The following is a 17,748-nucleotide window of genomic DNA, read 5'->3' as shown; positions in this document are numbered from 1 at the left end:
TAAAGAGACTTTTTATATAATATTCATAAAGATTTTCCAAAAATATGATACCGCAAAATTAAAAAAGTGACGTCTTGAGTGGAGTCAAAGGTCGAAATTGCTAGCTAAATGTTTTTTAGCGAAATTGCGTATTGTACGTTTTTTTCGCAAAACGAAACCCTTATATATCATGAATCCAAATTATTCCTACTTCGTAAACTTCTCAAAAGTTGATAAAAAGAAAATTTATTTATACGATAGGTTTTATTTTATTTCTATGCGATTCGCTATGAACTCTGATAAATATTATCATATTCTGTAACATTTTGTTCATTTCAGTGAATCAACGCTAATTAAATATTATTTATCAAAAAATAATATAAATAAGGAGCTTCAATAATATTATCAAAAAAATACGTATGCTATAAATAAAAATATTTTACTTTAATTCTATTTGTTGTGGCATTCTAGTAAGAATAATCTCATTTTATCGAAGAAGTTTGCTTCTTCAATCAAATCAGCCAAAGTTGTTTCATTAATGAGTGATTGTGTTGCATTGATAACTTTGTTCATCACTCCGCCCAGTTTCATTCCTTTCTTTTCGTTGGATTCACGAGTTGTCATTTTGTCGTTAATTATAGATTTAACTCTTCCAACAAAAAGTCTCAAACTCAATCCGAAAATTCTTGATATCAATGGCAAGTAAGGTCTGTTTTCTTTCTTACTTGCAAGCTCTTCGATATTCTCGAGTATATCGGCCATGAAAGTGTACATAGAAACAGAAAGAATCTCTTCAAAAATTTGTGAAAAAGTGCCACCATAAGGGAAATCATAAACTGCTGAAATGATCAACAAACAGTATTGAAGAGAAACAAGAGCTGTAAGTTTCTCATTTCTGTCGTAAATGTCTTCAATCCTGCCTTCTATTTTAACATGTCCTTTGTCTCTAATTAGAACAATTGTCTTCTGCAATCTGATCAAAATTAATTCTTCTAATTTTGACAAAAGTGACAGTTGATTTATGGTCGATTCCATGAGTCTGTTTCCAATGGATGATACCATGCCTAATGCTGCTGTTTGGACTCTCAAAAGATCAATAGATCGCATGCCAGAGATCTGTTGATTTTGTAGAAAAACTGATATATGACTTGTCACTTTTTGAGCGAACAAAAACGTGACATTTAATTGAGGAGGAATTTGAGACATCATGTCGAACAAAGCTGGCCATAAGTCCGACTTCCAGTCCTCGCTGCACGGGAGTTCTTCTGTTATGAAGATTTCGAAAAATCCTTCTTTTGTCAAAAATTCTGCGTTTTCTTCGTTTTGACAAATAACCGTTATTAAATTAACGGTTTCTCTTGCCAAAGACTTGTTTGACAGAAGAGGCTTCATTGCGAACTTGAGGGTGTTGTAATACTCCGCAATCCAACCATCTTTGTTCCTCAAACAAAGTGCAACTTGTGAAGCGGTTTTGACAGCATCATCATTAGAAAATTCGATGGCGAAAGAAAGAGAAGGATCAAACAACTGACCAAGCAATGGCTGCCCGTAAACTGAAGAGTCAGAGACTTGTGCGAGAGCCAAGAGATAAGGCAAACAATGATAAATCTCTTTGCAAGGAGATTTCGTCAAATATTTAATGATGGATTTAATTTGGTCAGGTGAAATGGCCAAAGAAACATCTTTCTTGTTGAGCAGACAGAACTCCAATAGATGGAATGCAACTCTTGCTGTCGAAATAGGTGTCAATGGGTTGTCAATAATTTTGACAACCAAACTAAAAACGGTTTGACAATCAGGCATCAAATCTTCTTTTTCATATTTTGTTCTTGAAGCCAACAAAGAGTAAAGAGCCTGCAAATACTGTGTGCAACTGTCAATTCTACTCAAAGAGACATTAATCTTCTTGATTTGGTCAATGTATTCATCACTTCCATCGACAGAAATCAAAAATCTCTTTAACAATCTCCAATCGAAGTAAAACTGATCTCCGTATGTTCTGTGCAATTCAGGGATGATGAAATTAGATAAATCAAGTTTGATTGATGTTTCTAGTTTGTTTAATGTCTGTGGATAAGCATCAGAAATCTGTTGTAAAACACTCAAAACAACACTTGAATTTATCATTTCATCAGAACAAACTTTGCATCTCAAGAAATATGCTTTCGAAGCAATCAATGACGTAACATTTTCTTCTTTGTCAATGTTTTCATTTATAATTGAATCAACGGATTTCCAGAAATTATTAATTCCTGAAATAGCTTTTATTGTTTCCGAATTTTGATTCAATTTTCTCCAAACTTGAGAAAGGAAATAACTCAAAGACATCAAAAGATTTGGATATTCTTTCTTGATGTCATTCAATTTTTCGCATGCAACACTAGCATAAGCTCTTCCAAGTCTTCTTACGAAAGAATAAGCGAAACTTGTTTGTGTATTTAATGTGTTTGAAATGAAATTCAATTCATTAATTGTTTGTTCAATATCATTTGCATGGAAAAGATTTTGTCTACATGATTCAACTAATACTTCTTGTTTTGAATTAGGATAAAATGAATCTACACTTATATTTTTCATCTTACTTGCAACACAACACATTAAATCAATGATTCTTAAGCTTTTGTATCTAATAATACTTGCAAATGCTTGTGGTAATGTTAACAAACTAATTAATGTTGAAAAAATATCAGTATTTCCATCAAAAAATGATTTGCATAGATATAACATTTCGTCAGATTTTTCTATCAAATTTATCGAAACTAATCGTTCAAAAAGTGACAAAGCAATTGCCAAAAACTTAATTACAGGCAAATTGTCGTCGAAATCGAATCTATCCGATTGTGATTCGTTCGACGCGATGTGCGGTTTCTGGATAACATTTGACGATGCCAAGATAATTGATAATAATGATCTGACGAAGCCTTCATCGTTTTGTATTTCTAAAGCAAAAATTTTCGAACACAAACTTAAATCTAAAGCACTTTCTAACATTGTTCTAAGCGCTTTCCATCTACTACTGTGTGTCTCGTACTTCTTATAAACACAATCTGGAAAATACTGCTTAATTAGCATTTTGACAAAAGGTGACAATTTTTTGTCTTTTGTAAAATAAGTGAAGTGATTTGCAATGAACACTTTTGCACTTCTTGTCAAAGCAACGATGTTTCTTGTATCATTGTTCATTATTTCGGCAAATCTAGAGTGTGTTAATGTGTTATTCATCATCAGATCTTCTAAGAATTGTTGGCTTTCGTGCGGATAAACAATTGATGAATAAGAAAAACATTTTGTTGCAAAACGACTGAAAGTTTTGTTTCCAAAGAATTCGAAAAGGAAGGAGAAGAAAACAGAAGGCTCTTGGTCATGAGGAATGTCTTCTTTAGTGTAATAAACGAACTTGTGGATTAAAAACTTCAGATTTTCTTCGGATAAATATTTGCAAAATCTTTGGATCAAAAAGAAAGTGTTCCAGGACTCATCTGGTACTTCATCGGAGATGATATCGACTAAACAATGCTTTAAGTGGCTAAATAACTGTTTTAGAAGGGGTTCGGCGTGATTATCATTATGATTAAATTTTTCAAGGATCTTTTCTGCATTGTAGGAGTTGGAACAGGCGGAACTGGCAATGGATATGATGGAGGAATATGTTACAAGGGTTGAACTCTGTGAAAAAACATTGAAAACTCGATCAATAAAAATTGTGAAGTTTTGGGGCTCTTTTCTGAGTGTTGCTGATACTGATGGTATTAATCTCGAACTAAGAAGCTCTTCTGTGATGCCTTTTGGAAAAGATTTGATGAATAATGAGGCAAAATAAAATAATTCGTTGCAGCAGATAGATAATGCTTTCTGAGATAAGAGTTTGACTGCTGATAACAGCCATTGTGATCGTAGTATCTCGAAAATGTCAAAACATTTCAATGAATCATGAACTTCATGATTTTTCGGTGAAAGATAACTTGCAGTGATTAAAGGAGTAAGAATTCGTTCTTCAATGGCATCGAGCAAGTCGCGTTGTATGGCTCTTGGCTCATCGCGCTTTCCTTCAAAAACATCTTTTAATAATGTGTATTGAAGTAATGGGAAGCAAATTAACGGTCTGATATGTGATTGTGCGTTCGATGCTGCTTCCATTAACATTTTTGCGAAGTCTTCTGTATCAAAAAATTTTGGACGTTCGTTTGAGATGATAATAATTGTTTCTGCCATGACTACTTTCTGAAAATCAGGCAATTGTGTAAGAATTGTCTTCAAAATGTTTGAATTATTTGCAACATCTACAAATTGTGAGCACATTTTTTGATGTGGATTGCGTTTATCGTGTGATATGACAAATATAGCTTGAATCAATCGTAAAAGTGATGCTTTGTCGAAAGATACTTTATCATTTTTATCTTTTGGATCATAATTTTGAGGATTTTTCGTAAAATAGTCTAATGAAGGTGTTGTTTTGACGGAATCGAATTCAGATTGCTGCTGAGGAGATAGGCCAACGCCAGCTAAAAGTAACTCTGTAATATTATTAAACATCTTTTAGCTGGAGCTTTTAATTGAATTGGTGTCTGCCCCTTTTATTATTCAGAGCACAATTTCATTCTGAGTGAATAGACATTGAATAAGAAACCAAAACACTATACATTGACAACTTCAAAGAGAAACATTATAAATTTTCCAATCAACAATGCATTTATTATAAAATATCTTGGAATTTTATATAATAAAAAATTTTAACTTACACCTTATATCATTTGAAATTCTTCCTAAAGGAAATTTTATAGCTTTGCCGTAATGAGCAAAAATTGAGTTTTTATTATTCAATTAAATATTATCGAAGTTTATTCTAATGACATTAAGCATATGATCTTTTTCGATTCTATAAAATTCAAATTTTATAGAAAATATCTTATTTGTGCTTTTGAAACAAATATTTATTTAAAAAAATCAATGATATGGTTTAATTTTTATGTTTCCAGTATTTTTAATTGATTTATAAATCATTGATATAAAAATTGATCTGTGCAAAAACTTTTCGATTTCTCACTAAGAAATAAATTTCAAAAAAATGATGAATCAAAGAGCTGTTTATTTCTATGATGATGACATTGGCAAATTTTACTATGCTCCTAACCATGCAATGAAACCTCATCGTGTAAGGATGGCTCATACATTAATTACAGCTTATGGATTAGACAAGAAAATGAGATGCCTTAGACCAAAGAGAGCTACTGCAAATGACATGATGAGATTCCATTCCGCCGATTATATTAGTTTTTTAGAGCGAGTTCAACCAGAAAATATAGATCAATTAAATGGCTTAGCAGAAAAATTTAATTTAAATACAGATACACCAATTTTTGAAGGAGTTTTTGAGTTCTGTCAAATATCAGCCGGTGGAACTCTTTCCGCTGCAGAAGAATTAATAAAAGGAAAAGCAGACATCGCTATCAATTGGGCAGGCGGTCTCCATCATGCCAAAATGACACAAGCAAGTGGTTTCTGCTACGTTGCTGACTGCGTACTTGGAATTCTCAAATTACTTGAAAGATACAAACGTGTAATGTATATTGATATCGACGTTCATCACGGTGATGGAGTTGAAGAAGCATTTTATACTACTGATCGCGTTCTTACAGTTTCTTTCCATAAATACGGACATTATTTCCCTGGATCAGGCAATTCCAATGATGTCGGAGCAGGAAGAGGCAAATACTACAGTATTAATGTCCCTCTCAAAGATGGAATCGATGATAATACTTATACAATGTTATTCAAAAATATAATTACAACAGCCTTCGAATGGTACCGTCCTGAGGCCATATTATTACAGTGTGGTGCAGATTCATTAACAGGTGATCGTCTTGGCACTTTTAACCTCACAATCAGCGGACATGCAGAATGTATCCGAATTTGCAAGAGTTTTGGAGTTCCTTTGCTTCTAACCGGTGGCGGTGGATACACAGTAAGGAATGTCGCCAGATGCTGGACTTACGAAACAGCTCTTGTTTTAGGAGAAGAATTAGAAAATCAAATTCCATATAATCAGTATCTTCCTTATTTCGGACCTGATTATAACCTCCACATACAACCATCGAACAAACCAAACCAGAATGCTGAAGAATACCTCAAAAAGAAAGAAGCCGAAATTATGGACCACATGAGACATCTTCCTTGCGCTCCTTCGATCAGATTATGGAACTCTAAGGATGAATTATCAAGAATGCTTGAAGATTCTGATGAAAGTGACGATAATTTTTATGATTCAAGACTTACTGATTCTTGCATTCATACTGACTATCATTTTTCATATCTTCCTCAATAAATTTGTGTTTTTATTTAGAAATTTTTAATTTTTTCCCTTCAATATAAAAAATAATTTTTTAAGAGCCAAAATAATAAAGTTTTATCATTAACTTTAAGAATTTTAATACATAAATTTTGAGTTAAACATCTAAAATGCAACAAATATATATGAAATAAAATATCTCAATTTTTTTATTTAGGAAACACAAATAAAAAGACAATACATTGAAAATAAATACTATTTAGAATATACTTACAGGTTTAAGTTTTCAAGAATTTCAAAATATTCAAGTCGTTTTAAGATTGAAACGACAAGATCATTAGGAATGAAATCCAAAAGAGTTTCAACTATTTCCGAGTTTTCAAATTGTTGTATGAGCTCTGCATGGTGCGATGAATTTAATAAGAAAGTAAATCTTTCAAGAGCACTAATAATATCATTATCAAAAGTGCTTTCGTTACCTAACATATCTGAAAATAGATCAATTATATTCAATTTGAGGAATATTTCTAACAATGACTGTGATCCATTTTGAATAATGACCAAAATGATGGAGAGAATCTTATTTCTATCTTGGTATTTAAAGTCATCAACATTTTCAACAAGAACTTGATAAGTATTATACTCATTTAAGCACAAAACATAATCTTCTCCAAGCAGAGTTGAATAATACACTACATCAATGCATCCCGATACATCTGAATCCGAAATAAATAAGTCATTATATTTTGTCCATGGAAGTCGAATAATTATTTCTTCTTTGGCTTCATTTCCAACAAAATCAGATCTTAATGCATAACATATAGTGTATAATGCTGCTGATCTTAACTTATAATTATCACTCCCAGAATATTCGAGTAAATTCTCGATAAATTCGATTTCATCATTTAACTCAAACAAAAACGATGGATTTACAGATATGCTTTGCAAAATTATGTTAATTGAGTGCAAAAGATGTATTTTTCCAAGTTCTGGAACATCTAATATCAATAATGCAATATTTCTAAAATATACTTCATAATATTCTGGATAAAAGACTCTTGCACGATAATTAAATATATATAAGCCATAACAAGCCATGATTTGCGTTGATTCGGCAATTTTTAATGCTGTGTTTTCGGAAAATTTATTAATTGATGCAATATCAACCAAAAGCTGTGTTACACCTTGTTTATTATACAGAATCATATCATCCTTTGTTCCATCAATTAAGATGTTTATGCCTATTGATAAGCCGATTAAAATGGAATTTGGATCAAAACAATGAATATTCTTTCTAAACTTCACCCAGAAATATGATGCTCCGATTTTACTAGACAAAATTTTTGAAAAGGTGGAGAGATAATGAAGTGTTGTTAACGCATTAAATGAATTTTTATAAAATAATTCCTTATCTTCGTTGGTCTCATCTAATTCGAATGCTATTTCTATCAGATTTAAGATTATTTTAGATTTAACTAATTTATCAATAAATTCTTCATTTTCAAAATAATTTGGAATTGCAACGGAAATTAATTGATTAACATCAATGAGAGCAGCGAGAACATTCGAAGGATTACCATCCTCAAATGCATTTTTAAGATTTAAGATCAATCTAAGGAATTGCTTTTGAAAATTATTATTGTCTGCAGATGTCTCCATTTCTCTAATTTCAGGTGATATTTTTTCTAACATACAATCTTCTTGTTCCTGATCCCGAAAAGAATTGAGTAATTCGTCCGATAAACAATCGCTTTTGAACTTTAACATTTTTGTCAAAAAATGAAGAAATTATTTCAGAACCGAATTACATGACAAAATAAATATTTGTGAAGAATACAAAAATAAAAATATACTCATGAATCTGTGTACTTCAATAATCTTCAGAATATCGGTTACAGAATATTTTTCGTATCGATCATCTTCAGAAAAAAATTGAACCATTTTTTTCAACAATAATTTAACATGAATTCAATAGGTCAATTAATGTTCCCGCGATATGCAAAGTTTTCTCCTACCCTAAATGGAAAAATAGCTATAACATCCAAGGTTTTAAAGCTTGCTTACGCCGATCATGGACCTGAAATCGGTCTATGTTTCAATGGTGGTAAGGACTCATCAGTAGTTCTTGACCTTGTCCGTCGTTTTCACGAATCAGCTAAAATTTCTACCCCAGTAAGGCCATTTTTCATCAAAGAAAAGAATGATTTTCCAGAAATCACTGAATTTGTTAAGCAAACAGAAGAGAGAATTGGTGTCACAATTCGTAAAGTTCAATCAGATTCCATTAAAAACGCGATCGAAAAAATTGTTGAAGAAGACAGAATTTATTCATTTTTCTTAGGCCAAAGAAAGACAGATCCAAACTGCAGCAATATTAAGGAGTTTAATCTTACATCTGATGATTGGGTTCATGCAATGCGCATTTTCCCTATTCTTAATTGGGCATATAAGGACATTTGGGAGTATATTGATGCTTTAGAACTTCCTGTGTGCTCTTTGTATTCCAAAGGCTATACTTCAATCGGAAATACTAAAAATACTATTCCAAATCCAAGGCTCTACAATCCAAATACCAAGCAATTCGCTCATGCTCGCGAATTAAAGGACGAAGCAGCCGAAAGACTCAGTCGTATTGATGTTTTATAGTTGTTTTAAATCAAAATCATTTCTTTAGAGACGATGACTAAACAATTATTCGTAATTTTAGTATGTAACCGTATCCACCTCTATACATTTATAAAAATACCATAAGCTTAAAAATATTTTTTCAAAAAATTGAAAATTTGGTATAAGTTTATATGCAGAAAATGCATAATTTAAGGCAAATATACATGATATATACTTTATTTCTATTTCATAAATTGAAAGTTATTTAAATAACGATCAAAAATGCAAGAAGTCTCTCTTCCAACTCTTGTCAAATACGATGCTCCTGTTCCAGTTGATGAGCCGGATACTCTTAAGAGATCCCGTACAAATGCAGTTGCAGGAGTTGATGGAGATCAAATCAATCGTGATGTTCTTAATTCGTTATTCCCTCCAATTGAGTTCGAGCAGGATGAAATAAAATACACAAGGTCTATTAGCACAGCTCCGATTTCTAAGACTGATGTTACCAAACTCAGAACAGAATTAGATACACTTTTACATAAGAATAAGACAAAACCAAAAGGAATTGATATCATCCGCTCTGAATTATACTCTCAATGCTTCGAGGAAGTTATTCGCCAAGTTACAATTGATTCAAACGCTCGAGGCAGATTATTATTCCGCATACGCAATCATTACAAGACTCTTATTCAATCATATAAAGATTTAAACGAGCTCGCCCTTAACTTTGGAGCAAATAAGAATATTCAGGTAACTTTGGGAATGGACCAACTTCTTGATTATAATAAAAAGCTTAGAGAAAAACGTCGTGAACTAGAACTTGAAGCAAATAACCTTCAAATTCAGTTAGATGGCCTCGAAAAGAGAATTCAAGAAAACAAACAAATTCGCGAAAAGGAATTTGCAGATGAAATAGCCTTCTTAAAGAAACAAGGACAGTCTATTAAAATGATCTACGACCAATGCCAGAATAGACCACCGTGAGCCTTATTTATTATATTTATTTTTGATATCTTTAAAATTTGCTTGTTTTTGAAGATTTCTTTTGTTTATATTCTGTCTACTTATTTTGAAGAATAACATATTTTATGAATATTCCAAAATATATTTTAACAATTTCTATCTTTCCAATATCAGACGAAAAATCAGCGTTGTTTTACAATATTCATCTTGGTGAACCTCGAAAGGCTGAAATTTCACATATAATTCAGAAATGAAATGAAATTGTATCTTATTTTAAACATAATTATCTATTTACTCTATTCATACAAACAATATATATTAAAGATAAACTAATTATCTTGAGATATTTTTGATTCAATTTCATTTAGAAGGATTTCTGCATTTTGAGCGATTTCTTCATTTTGGCTATCAAGCAAAGATGATAATTCATCCATATCATCATCGGTCAAACTATTAATAAAAGCATTTCCTTGGATGCATTCACTTGCTTTCATCATTTTATTAAAAGCATGCAAAATTTGTAAAATAAGTTCTGGAGAAGAACTAGAAATATAATCAAATAGGATTACTTTCAATTCAGAGTTGATAATTCTTGCAAAATGGTCAGGAGGATCAGTATAGAGAATGTACAATGTTATTAGTGACACATAGACTACTTTTGAATTAATTGGCTGATCATTAAAATTATTTTCAATACAATTTAAAAAATCTTCTCTTATAATATCTGATGGGGTTAAAATTTCTTTTTGAATCATTAACTCAAGTAATTTTGCTGCTAAAAAGCTAACAATATTAGTTTTGCTTATCGAAAGATCTTTTTCTTGTGAATTATTTGCTGGCCAAGCTAACAAATCAATTAAATAATCAAAGGGAGGTATCTGATTCTGTAGGCCAACTTTGATAGTACAATAAACTACTCCCATAGCTTTTTGTTTAACATAACAGAAATTTGATTGAAAATTCATAATAATAGCATTATTAACATCTTCATCAGAAACTAATACATCAGACCAATATTGTGGACAAGCAATTAGCATCGAAGAAACAATAATACAGCCAGAAACAAACATATCATCATAAACATCCAAAATTAAATTGCGAGCGATATCATAAATTCCAAGCATAAACTCTCTGAACTCAGCACATTCTTCTTCATTTGTTTCTTCTGGATGAGGAATGTACTCAAAAATCGAATCTAACAAATTTGTGGCTTCATACAGAGGATTATAATTAGATGGTATGTTAGATAGAAGGAGTGTATGAAGGATGTCCGGATTTAAGCATCTTACATAGCGAATTGCCAAATTATGATTTGCTTCTAAGAAAAGATATAAAATTGTCAGTAGTTTTGAATGCAATTTCTCATTTTCAGGTGCAATCAATGCAAATAATCTATCGTATATTTCTATTTCGTTAATTAGATAATCTAAAATTGGAATGTTGGGTTTAAGGATCAGTTTGTAAAAGATTTGTAATATAAACTCTTTCCAAATATAGTTTTCATCAAAAAGTAGTTGTGATATCTTCAATAAAAAATTTGATTCAATCAAAACTTGAAAATCTTCGTCTATAAATAGCTTAATTTTTGCCTCTATGTTGTGCAAACAAAAACTCATTCCCGTGTAATTACTTTGATTTAATTTATCGTAGAAATCATTAATAAGATCCGGAAGCTGGATAGATTGCTCTGAGGGTTCTTCTATATCATCAAATGCATCTGTTTTTTTAATCATATTAACTGGAATTCCTAACATTGGATCATCAAAATCCAATTTGTATTCCATCTTCCAAAAAAATGAACAAATACAAGTAAGCCCTAGGCAAAATTTCCTCCAATACTATATATTAATGCTTAGATTAGTCGATTTATAAAAGTTATTAAAATAATTTTATCAGTTTTTTTATAAAAAATGAATGATATTGAAGCTATGCACTAAAACATAAGAGAATAAGATTAAAAATTGAGAAATTTTACAAAGAAATGTTATATTCTGAAATAAAAAATATTAGTCAAATTTGACTATTTCTTCTTCCTCTTCGGCATCAGACTGATCATCGCCCTCATCGTTAGCATCGCCGAAAACTACTGCTTCTTCGCCATCATCTTTTTCATCGTTGAAAGCTGGTGCAAATGAAGTAAATTGTGGTTTGAAGTCTTCCTCTTTTTGATTGTCTCCGAAATCAGCTGCAAATGGAGCATCATCTTCCTGTTTTTCGTCTGGTTTTGGTTCATCAAATTGTGGTTCGAAAGAAGGCTCGAAAGTTGGTTCAGGAGCTGGTTCTTCTGTCTTCTGCTGTGGTTCTGGGGTACTTGGTGGTGTAATAACTGTTGGTTGAGGAATTGATTGTAATTGTGGCTGTGGAGCAGCAATTGGCTGTTCAACTTTCTTAGCAGGGATCTGAGAAGGTATTGGTGCTGTTGGAATTTGAACAGATGTTTTCTGTTCTGGTTCTTCTGGTGGTAATTCTGGATCTGGTTGATCTTCGTTTGTAATATGTGGAAATTCGGCACATGCTTCGAGTAAAACGTTTCTTGCTTGAACTTCTGCTTGAGTTTTAGCAACCTGATGACATCTGATAAAGAAGTTGACATTAATGACATTAATTCCAGAAATAACAGCTAAGAACATACTGAGATCATTTCCGCTGACGTAGATAAATCTGATTGTAACTAGAATCCAGAGTAATGTTGTTGAAAATAGGGTGAGCCAAAAGACATTTGAATCAAAGGCTGTAGCTACGAATGGGAGTGACCTAGCAGTAAAAGTAATGTATGGGAAGTCTGGTTGTTTTTCGCGATCGAAGCACCATTTAATTCCGACCAAAGACCAGCCAAAATTATTTTTAGTATAATATATAACAATAAGTGAAAGGATTAAAGTAACTAAGCCAAGTAAAATTCCATTCAAGTCAATAAGTCTGCATATGAAAAAGACAACGAATGGAAGAATATGACAACCAAGATATAATATCCATGAGCGTTTTTCGTCTGTTTCATGGCGTGAAGTCTCGTTCATCAATTCAAGATCATCGCCTCGACCTCCGAATTTCATTCTATTGTCACTTTTTACTGTTTTCCATTTTTTGATTTCTATTTTAGACCATTTTGATGTGTATTATGAATAATTTTCTAGGATATTTAGAGTTACCAGTAGAAATTTGATGCAATCATTAGATATTATTATAAAAAGCTTTTATATTTATTTGTCACTTTTTACGACAGTGATTCACATCAAAAAACAGAATTGAAGGGTGAGTCATATGAGTGCGATACGTTCTTTTAATTGTTTGCTGATATCGCTATGTTTAATGTTATGAACCATTCTTTTTTCATAAAAAAGAAAGACACCATTCCAGAGCTGAATATTATATGTTTCAAGGGAAGGAAATTCTTCCTATTGTTAGCTGCACTATTTGAAATAAGAACTTCAACTATTTCTATATTATTTTGTGATAATAACGAGTATAACTTGTAAAAAAATGGCTTTATTTATTACGTCTGGCATCTGAATTATTGAATTATAACTCTATTTCTATTAATTTAAGCGCAATTCACCCATACACAACTTTATTTAATAGCTCATTGTGCATATTATCATTCTTGCTCCAACTTCAAATTATTTCATTTTTTGTGAATTTCTATTCAATTTTTTTAGCCGAGTCAAAATCATAAACTCAAACTATTCAATTTTTTTTAACAAAATTTCCTAATAGATGCATTGTAATTCAGGTAGGTATCATTGCATTGCAATCTCATAAATTTATCTTTTTAGAATGACTCTGAATATAAAAAATTATCATTTTCACCTGCCGAAAATGATAACTCTCGGACTTACGATTATTTTTGATTCAAATGCTGTTCGGCATTAAAAGGAAAAATAATCATAAATCCGAGAATTTCACATTTCCAAAATTTTTGGGTCGCTTCACACCCCTGACAAAACGTCGGAAACATGTAAATTTTATCACTTTTCAAGACGAAAATAATAATCCTTAAAAAAAAAACTATGGTAATCATACAAAATCAAAACTTACAATTGTACCTAGCATTATTTGAAATATGATTTTTCTGCATTTGTTTTGAACGCTTCTTTTGCTCGATAAAGAGGCATTTTCTTCATTTTTAAACCAGTGCCAACGTTTACTTAGAAAATTGTGACATTTTTTGGATGCACAATGAAGAGGAGTTTATCTTTTTTTAATTTCTTTTCTTGATTTATGGACCACACGTGACAAGAAGCTCGGTCGTTTCATTTCTATTATTCAGTGCATCAAAGGGCTTTATTTTCGCTTAGTTTTTGATATCATCATCATTCAAGATAAGAAATTCTTCTATTTCTTTACTACTTTACATTACTGCATTGAGAATAATGGCTTTAAATTTAATATCTCCTTGAAAAACATACCATAAGTTAATCAATATGATCATAAATTGTAATCTTAATACTTTGATTAAATGTAAGTTCTTTCTTGGTAACAAAAACACTTGTGAGCAAAATACTGAAAAATCTTTCAATGAAGTTCGAATATCAATAATAAATTGACTTTGTTTTTAATAAAACATAGATAACTTTAATACTATATTAACAATACAAAAGAAACATAGCAAATCATTACCTTATTGACCATATTTTGGTAAATATTTTCTTGAAGTTAAGAAGTCAAAATTTTTTTTTAATTCTTTTTTTTTTAAAAAATTAATAATAATCTAAGAATCCAAGATCACTCAAAAAAGTGCCTTCTTCAATTTAAATGACTATTAATTCAAATGATTTCTCACAAAAAGTGAGTTCGTTCAAGTTGAAATCATTTTTCTTCAATGAATAAATCAGATTTGAAAGTCAAGTATTTCGTTGTTGATCAAAGAAAGGAGTCTGAAAAAATTTATAACTGCTCGAGTAATGGTTTACCATTTATGCAGAGAAAGAAGAAGCACAATACCACTGAGTTTCAACATATTTTCAATAGAATTGACCAAGTAACGTCGAACCAAGTTCCAAATCAAAGTATTATGCCGATTGAAAGACTAGATTTTCTCGATTTTCTCGATTTTTCTCCAAATGGATTATTTGCCGAGACAAATGAAGAAAATAATGTGAATTAAACACCTTTATAAAAAGTAACAAAATATCATGGAATTTGTATTCATACTTTGTCCAAATAAATAAAGATTTATATATTTTGAAAGTTTGGATTCAAAACCACCGAATTCTTTTTAAAATACTTTGCAATTGATTCATATTGTAAGTACATAATATTTAAACATCTTCTCACTATTTAAATATAAAAATTATTAAATTGAAATTAAAAATTATGAATTATCGAAAATACTTTAAAATTTCAGTGTGAGGAGATAGTATAAATATGATTAATAGGTCGTTTTCATATATGGGAGTAGCCGTTTAGAATGGTACGAATTACTATGAATAAAGAATCAAAATAAGTCATGTTTTTCCAAATTTTAACTATATAGGGCAATAATTGAACAAGTGAAACGGTTTTCAAATGTTCCACTATTTTGGAATTCTTGATGTAGATCCGTAGCTTAACCAAGATTGAAAACTTTCTAAATATTTTGTAAAGCGTTCAATCTTGACTTGAAAATTTTTTAAGTCAAGATTTTTGAATACCAACTTAATTCAATTTATTATTTAAAAAGAAAAAATCTTTCAAAATAGTGATAGACATTGAATAGGGAATAAAATCTTAGAAAATTACCAAAACCATTAAAATTAAGTCAGTATTGAAATTTAATTTGATCAAAATAATTAAAGCATGCAAATAAATGTATATTTATTGCTATAAAAAGAATATAAATTTCAATGTTTTTTGAAAAATTTTCTTGGTTAATCGGATTACTAATGGGGTTCATTAATAATTCCATCTTATTTCTGAAAACAATTAAACTACGAGACAAAAGGCGTAAGTTCACTATTAAATTGAGAGATAGTATTCAAAGTATTCTATGAGATTCTCACAATTTCATATCACATGGTACTTATACGCCTTTTGTCCCAGGCATAAAAAAATCAAAACGACATCCTTAGTATAACATAAAATTAGTAAATGGATAGATATTGTTAGAAAATTTAAATCCTCTGGGACAAAATTTTGATTAGCTATATCGAATTCATATAGTCGAGACTACATTGTAAGAAGTGGGAATTTAAATGACATGATAACATCGGGTGAAGCAATATTATAAAAGCATAGGAGTTTTAATATGAGTGAAAATATTCAGATCGTTGAAATGCTGTTTTATAATAAAAAACTTACGAATTTGAAAAATAAATAAAAAACATTGAATAATAAGATTCCATCGAAACCACTACAACACGTAGATTCTTGGACTGATGGAAGAATCCGGATAGATTAGCAGATCAATTCATTATTAAAGCCTATCTCAAGAGATTTATAAAAGGTGAAGCATATGATGAGTAAATGCAAATATAGAGAATTGATGTTAAGAAGAGAGTTAATTTCTAGTAAATATCAACCAATTTTTTCAAAAGATTTCTGTCCAAATCAACAACTCATGTATATTATGTGATTCAGATATATTGTAATTCTATTTATTTGGGTTTTATCCAAGAATGATCAGAAATCATTGCAATAAAAAGTGATATGTCAAAAATTTACAGATTTGTCATAAAAGTGACAAAAACTTATGGTATTTTGTTACGCATTAATATCCAAGGGTACGACTCCAGTATGCCAACATTGCGCTGTATCAGGAAACTTTGATTTATATTACCAAAAGTTTTTACCAAAAGATAAGTCAAAAGATGGAATTGTTATACTTAAAGTTGATGGTTACATTTGGGGTATCCTTTCGGATGAAGATGATTTGAATATTCTCTGTGTTGTCAGAGAATCGTGCGAAAAGCAAATGCTAGTCAAAATTTTGAACGAAATCAAGACAGTTTTGCATCGATATTTGAAAACGCGTCCAACAGATTGGGAAAACGCTTCTACATTTTCACTTCAAGCAGCATTCGAACCCTCTTTACGCGATATTTGTAGGACATTAGACCGATCTCCAGCAAATTTAGCTGAAATTGTCCCACCAAGCATTGCAGAACTCGAATCAAGCGATGCAGACGAATACAATTTACTTTTAGGTAACAATACACCAGGTGTTAGGTCAATTGGCTATCGCGCAAGAAAAAGAAAAATAATTAAAATCGTTGCCTTTGTTGCAATCTTAGTTATAGTTGCCCTCATAATATATCTACTTTTGGCTTACTTCTGTGGTGGTTTTGCGATCCCTCACTGTTAAAATTCAGAAAATGTTATTTTAAGTGTTCCTTATATACTTGATTATCTTGTATGGTAAAAGATTATATTGTATATACAATTTTTATTGATTTTGTAATAAAATTTCAAGTTTTATTTGTAATCATTTATTTTATTTGATTTTTAAAGGTTTTTCATGATGTTGATATATTAAGTAATTGAAATACTTTTATGCATTTCAAGTTTTATCAATAAAAATTAATCATTTATATTAATCAACGATATTATATATGTGTTAATAAAATTAGAACAATATTCATTACTTCCATTTTCTCTATATCATTTTCTTATTTTATTACACCTATTGCAACTGTTGAATGATTAATCATCCTAAATAATTTTTATTCGTAAGATTTCATCCATTGATTCTGGCAATATTTCCCAGCACAAGTGTTTATCTGTGATCAAAAATTGAGCTTCAGTACACAATCCATGATTATTCTATGCTGCACATTCATTCAAATATAATTCGATAAAATGTTTTCCACATTGAAAATTACGACTTTTTTTCCATATTCAAATAAAAAATATCACAAATAAGTTAATTCCTTTCATTTTAATACTTCAATAAGTGATCATCATTATCATCACATGTTTATCACAACAGAAATTTT

At 30.6% G+C, this 17,748-nt stretch overlaps 9 protein-coding genes across 9 annotated transcripts; 5 read left to right on the top strand and 4 right to left on the bottom strand.

Annotated features, from left to right (window-relative positions):
* Positions 1 to 399: 399 nt before the first annotated feature.
* On the bottom strand, positions 400 to 4,515 carry TVAGG3_0174860 (uncharacterized protein; the record flags this gene model as incomplete). The annotated part of the gene is made up of 1 exon (XM_001582234.1): positions 430 to 4,512. One exon carries the CDS (start codon positions 4,510 to 4,512, stop codon positions 430 to 432), a length of 4,083 nt encoding a protein of 1,360 aa, XP_001582284.1.
* Positions 4,516 to 4,911: 396 nt separating this feature from the next.
* Positions 4,912 to 6,433, top strand: TVAGG3_0174850 (histone deacetylase class I, eukaryotic type family; the record flags this gene model as incomplete). The annotated part of the gene is made up of 1 exon (XM_001582233.1): positions 5,048 to 6,301. One exon carries the CDS (start codon positions 5,048 to 5,050, stop codon positions 6,299 to 6,301), a length of 1,254 nt encoding a protein of 417 aa, XP_001582283.1.
* A 102-nt stretch (positions 6,434 to 6,535) lies between these two features.
* TVAGG3_0174840 (armadillo (ARM) repeat-containing protein family) lies at positions 6,536 to 8,019 on the bottom strand (the record flags this gene model as incomplete). Its single annotated transcript, XM_001582232.1, has 1 exon — positions 6,536 to 7,957. The coding sequence occupies one exon, from the start codon at positions 7,955 to 7,957 to the stop codon at positions 6,536 to 6,538; it is 1,422 nt and encodes a 473-aa protein (XP_001582282.1).
* A 185-nt stretch (positions 8,020 to 8,204) lies between these two features.
* Positions 8,205 to 8,992, top strand: TVAGG3_0174830 (flavin adenine dinucleotide biosynthetic process; the record flags this gene model as incomplete). The annotated part of the gene is made up of 1 exon (XM_001582231.1): positions 8,228 to 8,911. The coding sequence occupies one exon, from the start codon at positions 8,228 to 8,230 to the stop codon at positions 8,909 to 8,911; it is 684 nt and encodes a 227-aa protein (XP_001582281.1).
* A 157-nt stretch (positions 8,993 to 9,149) lies between these two features.
* TVAGG3_0174820 (dynein heavy chain binding) lies at positions 9,150 to 9,861 on the top strand (the record flags this gene model as incomplete). Its single annotated transcript, XM_001582230.1, has 1 exon — positions 9,155 to 9,859. The coding sequence occupies one exon, from the start codon at positions 9,155 to 9,157 to the stop codon at positions 9,857 to 9,859; it is 705 nt and encodes a 234-aa protein (XP_001582280.1).
* A 306-nt stretch (positions 9,862 to 10,167) lies between these two features.
* TVAGG3_0174810 (armadillo (ARM) repeat-containing protein family) lies at positions 10,168 to 11,622 on the bottom strand (the record flags this gene model as incomplete). Its single annotated transcript, XM_001582229.1, has 1 exon — positions 10,168 to 11,622. One exon carries the CDS (start codon positions 11,620 to 11,622, stop codon positions 10,168 to 10,170), a length of 1,455 nt encoding a protein of 484 aa, XP_001582279.1.
* Positions 11,623 to 11,792: 170 nt separating this feature from the next.
* TVAGG3_0174800 (Golgi APPARATUS membrane protein TVP23 family) lies at positions 11,793 to 12,905 on the bottom strand (the record flags this gene model as incomplete). The annotated part of the gene is made up of 1 exon (XM_001582228.1): positions 11,845 to 12,891. One exon carries the CDS (start codon positions 12,889 to 12,891, stop codon positions 11,845 to 11,847), a length of 1,047 nt encoding a protein of 348 aa, XP_001582278.1.
* A 1,752-nt stretch (positions 12,906 to 14,657) lies between these two features.
* Positions 14,658 to 14,942, top strand: TVAGG3_0174790 (uncharacterized protein; the record flags this gene model as incomplete). The annotated part of the gene is made up of 1 exon (XM_001582227.1): positions 14,658 to 14,942. One exon carries the CDS (start codon positions 14,658 to 14,660, stop codon positions 14,940 to 14,942), a length of 285 nt encoding a protein of 94 aa, XP_001582277.1.
* A 1,554-nt stretch (positions 14,943 to 16,496) lies between these two features.
* Positions 16,497 to 17,189, top strand: TVAGG3_0174780 (SNAP receptor protein; the record flags this gene model as incomplete). Its single annotated transcript, XM_001582226.1, has 1 exon — positions 16,506 to 17,117. One exon carries the CDS (start codon positions 16,506 to 16,508, stop codon positions 17,115 to 17,117), a length of 612 nt encoding a protein of 203 aa, XP_001582276.1.
* Between the last annotated feature and the right edge of the window lie 559 nt (positions 17,190 to 17,748).

This window comes from Trichomonas vaginalis, chromosome IV, assembly GCF_026262505.1.
Source record: "Trichomonas vaginalis G3 chromosome IV, whole genome shotgun sequence".
In the NCBI taxonomy this organism is placed as follows: Eukaryota; Parabasalia; order Trichomonadida; family Trichomonadidae; genus Trichomonas; species Trichomonas vaginalis.
Note: the sequence above shows the minus strand (reverse complement) of the source record. Positions and strands in the feature narration are given on the sequence as shown.